At 40.9% G+C, this 9,061-nt stretch overlaps 1 protein-coding gene across 1 annotated transcript; it reads left to right on the plus strand.

Annotated features, from left to right (window-relative positions):
- Nucleotides 1-3,346: 3,346 nt before the first annotated feature.
- LOC128688177 (cuticle protein AM1199) lies at nt 3,347-5,770 on the plus strand. Its single transcript, XM_053775887.2, has 3 exons — nt 3,347-3,491; nt 4,462-4,703; nt 5,556-5,770. Exons 1-3 carry the CDS (start codon nt 3,381-3,383, stop codon nt 5,743-5,745), a joined length of 543 nt encoding a protein of 180 aa, XP_053631862.2. The 5' UTR covers nt 3,347-3,380; the 3' UTR covers nt 5,746-5,770.
- The last annotated feature ends 3,291 nt before the right edge of the window (nt 5,771-9,061 follow it).

Here is a 9,061-nt window from a genome sequence, read left to right on the forward strand (position 1 = left end):
CTGAAACGACTCGCATGATAAATATAACTGGATATATAGTTTATTATTATTATTATTATTATTATTATTATTATTATTATTATTATTATTATTATTATTATTATTATTATTATTATTATTATTATTGTTGTTGTTGTTGTTGTTACTATAATTATTATTATTATTTCTGAAACTATTACTGCTAATATTACCTCTGCTACTGTTGATGGCATTGCTGTTCATGATGCTACTATTACTGTTGCTATTATTCTTGCTAGTACAGCTGCTGCGACTGCTGCTATGACTGGCACTGCTTTTACAACTGCTGCTACAACTATTACTACTACTACAACTATTACTACTACCACCACTGTCTAATGACGGGACGATACCATTTTTTTTACCGACACTGATATCGATATTTTCTTATATTTTTTTTTTTTATTTTTAAAATTAAAAGGACCGACCCGCCGATCCCGATACTGTGGCATATCCCTAACCACTAGCACTACTACTCTGACTTCTGCTACTACTACTGCTACTACTACTACTACTACTACTGCTACTACTACTACTTCTACTACTAATACTACTACTTCTATTATTACTACTACACCTATTACTACTACTACTACTACTACTACTGTGCTACTACTACTGCTACTACGACTGCTACTAGTTCTACTACTACTACTAAGACTGCTGCTGGTACTACTACGACTGCTATTGGTACTACTACTACTGCTATGACTGCAACTGGAGCTGCTACTACGACTGCTACTGTTACTAGTACTACTACTATGCCTGCTACTAGTATTACTACTATGCCTGCTACTAGTACTACTACTGTGACTGCTACTGGTACTACTGCTATGACTGCTACTAGTACTACTCCTATGACTGCTGCTGGTACTACTATTACTGCTTTGACTGCAACGGGAACTATTACTACGACTGCTACTGCTACTAGTACTATTACTGTGACTGCTACTGGTACTACAACTGCTACTGCTACTATGACTGCTACTGGTACTACGACTGCTACTGCTACTAGTACTACTACTGTGACTGCTACTGGAACTACGAGTGTTACTGCTACTAGTACTACTACTATGACTGCTACTGGTACTACGACTGCTACTGCTACTAGTACTACTACTGTGACTGCTACTGGTACTACGACTGCTACTGCTACTAGTACTACTACTGTGACTGCTACTGGTACTACAACTGCTACTGCTACTATGACTGCTACTGGTACTACGACTGCTACTGCTACTAGTACTACTACTATGACTGCTACTGGTACTACTACAACGTCAGATATATAAGGAGAGTATTTTTGCATCATGTAACTGCTCGACCTGAACGAAGAGTTGTGAAACTTGTGTTAATTGTTCATTTACCCGAACTTCTAGACCTGAACGAACAGTTGTGGAAGCTGCCTTATTTATTAACTTATATAAACCTGTTGACCTTAAAAAAAGACGTAGATACTTAAACACTGTTATTATTATTATTATTATTATTATTATTATTATTATTATTATTATTATTATTATTATTATTATTATTATTATTATTATTATTAACATTATTATTATTATTATTATTATTATTACTATTATTATTATTATTATTATTATTATTATTATTATTATTATTATTATTATTATTATTATTATTATTATTATTTAACAAGTCGGCCGTCTCCCACCGAGGCAGGGTGACCCAAAAAGAAGGAAAATCCCCAAAAAGAAAATACTTTCATCATCATTCAACACTTTCACCACACTCACACATAATCACTGTTTTTGCAGAGGTGCTCAGAACACAATATTTTTTGTAGAGTTAAATGGTCAGATACTCGTAATTATTATTATTATTATTATTATTATTATTATTATTATTATTATTATTATTATTATTATTATTATTATTATTATTATTATTATTATTAATGTTGTTGTTGCTGTTGTAATTGTTAAGGTTGTAATTGTTAATTGCAATGGCTTAAATTGTTAACTGTAAAGGGTGTGATCTGTTAACTGTTAAGGCTAAACTTGTTAACTGTTAAGGCTGAACTTGTTAACTGTTAAGGCTGAACTTGTTAACTGTTAAGGCTGAACTTGTCAATACTTGTGAACACAGATGAGAGAAGAACCTGCACATTTAAAACTAAATTAAAAACCTGTCACATCAAAAATTAATGGCTGGTTATTTCTATAAAATCCTAAGTAATCTGATGGATGTTTTGATTGTCAATTAAAATAGTAACAAGACATTTAAATGATATTATATACCAAAATTAACAATTATATATATTTTCTTCATAGGACATTCCCCTTAGCTCTGGAACTAACCTTGTGGCAAACCTTTGTACTTTCTCTAGTTTCTTGACGTGCTTTATCAAGTGCGGGTTCCAAACAGGTGCTGCATACTCCAGTATGGGCCTGACATACACGGTGTGTGTGTGTGTGTGTGTGTGTGTTTTGTGGGTTGGTGGATGGGTGTGTGTGTGTGTGTGCGTGTGTGTGTGTATGTGTGTGGTATGTATGTTGGTGAAACCATACCAGGTGACCTTCCTGCTTAACCACAGAGCGTAGAGGTCAGGAAAAAGGTCAGTCCAGGTCAACATAAGTCTCTACAATGGCAGGATTAATATCAGGAGTTAATTTTCTCTTGTAGTCTTCTGTGTGTTAGACTTGGGTTCCCAGACTTTTTTTCTTTGGTAATATAAAAATAATCTGACATACAACTCGAGTTACGTGAGCCCTTTCGTGTTGAAGATTTGGAGATAAATATTTCGAAAAAAATTATTCGTGCTTCAAGCTTTGTAAATAAGGTGAGGAAGGTATAAAGAATGAAAGCAATATATAAAAATTGTGGATTTTTTGGTGGGAGAGAGAAGAGGTCATGACCTGGTGCAGTATCTCAGCCTAACCTGTCCTACTGATGATTATAGTCTCTTGACGTCTGAAGGGAAGTCAGCCTCTCAGACAGCAGTCACTTTTTTTTATCTTTTAACTATTACTAATGATATAAATGTGGAAGACCAACTTGACATGCATCAGGAACTTGTGTGACCACTTGGTTCATTGTCTGCCTTTCCACTTCCCCTTTCCACTTCCTTTCCCTCTCCTCCTCCTCAATCACCGTCTCCGCCTGCATTATCCAAGGCGGCTGGCTGACAGGCCACCTGTTCGTCAAGTCGGCCACCTCAAAAACGCATCTGGTGTACCCGGATGCTGAGGTCACCCACTATGAGATGAGTTCTTGCTCAGGGCAGAAGGAAAAGTCAATCCGCCCGAGAACTTGTCCTACAACTTTAAGGAGTGGCCCTCAGGACCTTGGGTCACTCCAAAAGAAGAATGAACAAAAACGGCGGCTGAGGATCAGGGATGCCCTGGCAGGTGGGTGTATATAAGCTCGTCTTCGGCAAGTCTGGCAGCATCCATCGTCTTGCCTTCACGCCCTCAACATCCTCCCTTCACGCTACCAACATGAAGCTCGTGAGTAAACATTGCTGGTAAATCTTCGCCTTTAACGAGGGAAAAAAAAAACAACTATACGGTCGTTTACGTATTTACAGGGAAACGTACATTTTGTAACTATGAAAGCATTACCACTTTTTTCCCACATGGAAATTAATAAATAATGGACTAACTTTTATGCCGTGGCTTGGGCAATTAGACTAAAACAAAGACGCATCGACCTATTTACGTCTGATGAGGCCTCCGCTCCTCGAGTTCGAGTAGTTAAGGTAAAGAGAGTTGCTGATGTTGTGTAGTGAAAGCTCTCTCTATTTTTTGAACACTCAGGAAATTTCACAGGGTTATGCTTCTAATTCCTATCTTTATTTACAAGCTAAAAGCTATTACTTACCTTAGCTCCTTTATAAGCTTTCTTCTAGTATTATATTTATTAAATATTTGTAATGAAACATACGAATAGGGAATTGGATGAAATTGAAGCCAACTCTGAACCAGAGACTTTGATTGGTCAGTTAACTTTATTTCATTAACGGTTATACGCTCTCCTCTCTCTCTCTCTCTCTCTCTCTCTCTCTCTCTCTCTCTCTCTCTCTCTCTCTCTCTCTCTACCCAGATAATACACAACAGTCGACAATCTACAGCAGGTAGAAACAGTTAGCTCTCATCAGCTAGCCTCGGTGTCAACTTCCGTGTCCTCTGTTAACACTCTTTATCATGAGCTCTCTCTCTCTCTCTCTCTCTCTCTCTCTCTCTCTCTCTCTCTCTCTCTCTCTCTCTCTCTCTCTCTCTCTCTCTCTCTCTCTCTTTCTCCCTCCTAGATAATACTCGAGAGTTCTTATTCTATGAAGAAACAGTTAGTTCTCCACAGATAGCCTCGTTGTGGACCTACATGTCCTCTGCTAACTGTCTTTTCAGTGCACTTCCATGTACTCTCATCATGCACACACTCCTTGCTACCTACATCGTCTCTTCTCCTGCCATCACGCAGGTGGTTTTCGCCTGCCTGGTCGCCGTCGCCGTCGCCTCGCCTCAGTTCGGGCGCCAGTCGTTCAGGCCCATCCCAGCCGCCCCTCGCCAGGACTACCGACACATCGCCATTCTTAGCGACAACCGGGAAGACCATGGAGACGGCAACTTCAAGTACGACTTCGAGACGGAGAACGGCATCAAGGTCAGCGCCCTGGGTCGTCCTGGGTCTGCCGGCCAGAGCAACATTGAGGGCAACTACAAGTAAGCAGTGCAAATACGTACTCATGCTCAGGTGGAAGCGATAAATCCGTAAGGGGTTATACAGCCACTGGGGAATAAGAGATAATGAGGTTTGGTTCAAGGAATGCGAGCATATGTTTCAGTTCACTGGATCAAAAGCATTTACCCTTAAAGGGTAAATGCTTTAAAAACTAATTTACAGTTTTTCATTATTATTACGATTATGATTATTATTAATATTAATATTTATATTATTGTTATTATTATTATTATTATTATTATTATTATTATTATTATTATTATTATTATTATTATTACTATTATTTTAATTATTATTATTATTATTATTATTATTATTACTATTATTTTAATTATTATTATTATTATTATTATTATTATTATTATTATTATTATTATTTTATTATTACTATACTATTATAAGCCATAGGCTTATATATTAAGAAATTGTTAAAATAAAAAATCTCATCTTATGTTAGAATACAATATTACGAAGTGTTCCTTTGATTTTTTTAAATGTGGATGTGGCACTTAACTTGGGTGTGGAAATTATCTGGTATGGCACCTTGTTGGGGTGTGGCACCTGCGGCAGCTGGGGTAGGCCAGTGGCACCTTGTTGGGGTGTAGCACCTGCGGCAGCTGGGGTAGGCCAGTGGCACCTTGTTGGGGTGTAGCACCTGCGGCAGCTGGGGTAGGCCAGTGGCACCTTGTTGGGGTGTAGCACCTGCGGCAGCTGGGGTAGGCCAGTGGATGCAGCCGCTGACCGAGTCATCATCATGTGTTTTGACACATGACCCAGTAACAACACATGGCTTACAGTCGCGTTGGTCTGATCAGTTTGTCCCTCCCCCGCAGGTTCCAGACTGACGACGGCGCCGTAGTCGAAGTCCGCTACATCGCCGACGAGAACGGTTACCGTGCTGAGTCTCCCTCCTTCCCCACGCCTCACCCCCTGCCAGCCCACGCTATCGAACAGATCCGCTTCGCAGAGGCCAACAGAGGACGTGAATCTCCATCCCAGGCCCCCCGCAGGAGGCTATTCTAAGAGAGGTCACCTTATGACCCCCCATCGACCGATGTGTGTGTGTGTGTGTGTGTGTGTGTGTGTGTGTGTGTGTGTGTGTGTGTGTGTACTCGCCTATATGTGGTTGCAGGGGTCGATCCATACCTCCTGGTCCCGCCTCATCACTGGTCGATACTAATTCACCCTCTCCCTGCTCCATGAGCTTTATCATACCTTTTCTTAAAGCTGTGTATGGAACTTGCTTCCTCTACTTCACTAGCCAGATTATTCCACTTCCTGACAACTCTCTAAAGAAATACTTCCTAACATCCCTATGATTCATCTCGGTTTTCAGCTTCCAATTGTGTCCCCTTGTTCCTGTATCCCATATCTGAAGCATTCGAGCCCTGTCCACCTTGTCAATTCCTCTCAGTATTTTATACGTTGCTATCATGTCCCCCCCTATCCCTCCTATCCTCTAGTGTCATCAGGTTGAGTTCCCTTAACCTTTCCTCATAAGACATACTCCTCAGTTCCAGAACTAATCATGTTGCAATTTTTTGCACTTTCTCCAATTTCGTGACGTGTTTGACTAGGTAAGGATTCCACACTGGAGCTGCATATTCCAGTATAGGCCTGACGTACACGTATACAATGTCGTGAATGACTCCTTACTCAGATGTCTAAACGCCAGTCTCAGGTTTGCTAGTCTCCCATATGCTGCAGAAGTTATTTGATTGATGTGTGCTTCAAGGGACATGTTCGTTATAATGCTTATCCCAAGATCCTTTTCTTTAATTGACGTTTGCAGTTTTTGATTTCCTAACCTGTACTCTGTCTGCGGTCTTCTGTGTCCCTCCCCAATCTTCATGACCTTACACTTATTGGGGTTAAACTCCACGAGCCATTTGTCGAACCAGACTTCTAGTCTGTCCAGATCCCTTTGAAATCTTAACAGATCCTCGCCCGTTTGTATTCCCCTCATCAGTTTCACATCATCGGCGAACAGTGACAATTCTAAATCTATTCCTTCCTCCATGTCATTCACGTATACAAGAAACAACACCGGACCTAGGATTGATCCTTGTGGAACCCCACTCGACACATTCGCCCACTCTAACACATCATGTACCAACACTCGCTGTTTCCTTCCTGTCAGGTATTCCCTGATCCATAGCTCCTCTAATTTTTGCACCAGTCTCTTGAGTGGTACTGTGTCAAAAGCCATCTTTCAGTCCAAAAAGATGCGATCTACCCATTCCTCTCTCTCCTGTCTTACTTTTGTTACCTTATCGTAGAACTCAAGTAGATTTGTGACAGGATTTCCCATATTCTCATGTATGAGACCAATCTTAACAATGCGTTCCACATCTCTTCTCCTGATAATCTTTTCCATGACTTTGCATACTATACAGGTCAGTGACACTGGTCTGTAGTTTAACGCTGCCTGTCTCCTTTCTTAAAATCTGGAACTACATTTGCTGTTTTCTATGCCTCAGGCAACTGCCCACTTTCGATAGATTTACTGAAGATTGCCGCTAGCGGCACACACAGTTTCCCTGCTCCCTCTCTCAGTATCCATGGAGATATGTTCTCTGGTCCCACCGCCTTTGAGGTATCTAGTTCACTTAGCAGTTTCCTCACCTCTTCCTTGGTTATGTGTATAGTGTCCAGCATTTGCTGGTGGCACCCTACCTCCACAGTTTGCTGGAAGCATTCCTGTCTCTATTGTGAATACTTCTCTAAACCTTGTATTTAGTTCATCACATACTTCTTGGTCACTCTTCGTGAGCTCTCCTCCTTCTTTCCTCAGCCTGATTACCTGGTCCTTGACTGTTGTTTTTCTCCTAATGTGACTGTATAACAACTTTGGATCAGATTTGGCTTTTGATGCTATGTCGTTCTCGTATTGCCTCTGGGCTTTATCCATGCATATTCGTTTCTGGTTCTTCTGCTCAACTTGTTTTCAAGAGTCATTTGTCTTCTATACCTTTTCCATGCTCTAGCACACTTGGCTTTGGCCTCTTTGCACCTCCAGTTAAACATGGGCTCACTGTGCTCTTACCGTTTTTGATGTTACCCTTTGGTATGAACTTCTCTGCCTCTCTGCACTTAGTGGTCACTAGTTCCATCATTTCATTTACTGTCTTTCCCTTTAGTTCTCTTTCCCACTGCACTTCATGTATGAAACTTCTCATTCCTATGTAGTCCCCTTTTTTGAAGTTCGGCTTCTCTCGTTGTTCTCGTGCTGCTGCATTCTTCACTGTTAACTCTACAATGTATTCAAAACTCAGGACATCATGATCACTAGCGCCAAGCGATCTTTTGTGTGTGATATCCCCTATGTCTGAACTATTCGAGGTAAATATGAAGTCAAGCCTTGCTGCAACATCCTCTTTCTCTCTCTCTCTCTCTCTCTCTCTCTCTCTCTCTCTCTCTCTCTCTCTCTCTCTGGTTGTATCTCTAACATGCTGGTGCATGAAGTTCTCCAATACAGTCTCCAACATCTTAGCCCTCCATGTTTCTGGTCTTCCATGTGGCTCTAAGTTTTCCCAGTCCGTCTCTTTATGACTGAAATCCACCATTATAAGTCATTTTATCTTCCCCATATGAGCCCTTCTGGCCACTTCAGCTAGTGTATCCACCATTGCCCTATTGCTCACATCATACTCTTGTCTTGTCCTCCTGCTGTTCTGTGGTGGGTTATGCATCACTGCTATCATCACTTGGAGCCCCAGTCTGAAGTGTTCCTACAGTTAAGTCGTCTATTTCCCTTCTGTCCATTCTTCCCATTTCCTCAAAACTTCACTGGTTTTTGATGAGCAGTGCTACTCCTCCCCCCCCCCCTGTTCTCTCTGTCTTTCCTCATAATCTGATATCCAGGTGGAAAGATTGTATCTGTTATCATCCCTGTAAGTTTTGTCTCTGTTAGTGCTATGATGTCAGGTGATGCATCAAAGATTCGTTCTTGCCATTCTTCGCTCTTATTTGTTATTCCATCTGCATTGGTGTACCATACCTTTAGCTTCCTTTCCGTTACTGTATTTTGGGAGATGGAAGAGGAAGGTGCAAACTGGGAGGGTGGGAGGCAGGGCAGAATATTATCGGACACTGCTGTGATTGTGAAATTAGTGCTTATGGGGGTGGGGGCTATGGAGTGTGGTTTGTTTTTAGTTAATGTGTTTGGTTGATATGTGGTGACAGGGGTTGAGGAGTTTCTGTAAACATTTGTGTCTGATGTTCCCCCAAAAGTTGAGCTTTCCTGTCTGTTGCCAGTCCTGTCTCTCTCTCTGTCACTGGTTTTGTCTTCCTCTCACTTTCAGTTGTTCCCTTTCCTGATGTGTTCTGTCTCGATTGA

The sequence above is a fragment of the Cherax quadricarinatus genome, chromosome 19, assembly GCF_038502225.1.
Source record: "Cherax quadricarinatus isolate ZL_2023a chromosome 19, ASM3850222v1, whole genome shotgun sequence".
Classification (NCBI taxonomy): Eukaryota; Metazoa; Arthropoda; class Malacostraca; order Decapoda; family Parastacidae; genus Cherax; species Cherax quadricarinatus.

Bases quoted from the DNA above. Each gene is read 5' to 3' on its own strand.
- LOC128688177 (XM_053775887.2), top strand. From the start codon at position 3,381: ATGCCCTGGCAGGTGGGTGTATATAAGCTCGTCTTCGGCAAGTCTGGC. The intron at 3,492-4,461 runs GTGAGTAAACAT...GCCATCACGCAG, and splicing joins ACGCTACCAACATGAAGCTC to GTGGTTTTCGCCTGCCTGGT. The intron at 4,704-5,555 runs GTAAGCAGTGCA...CCTCCCCCGCAG, and splicing joins AACATTGAGGGCAACTACAA to GTTCCAGACTGACGACGGCG.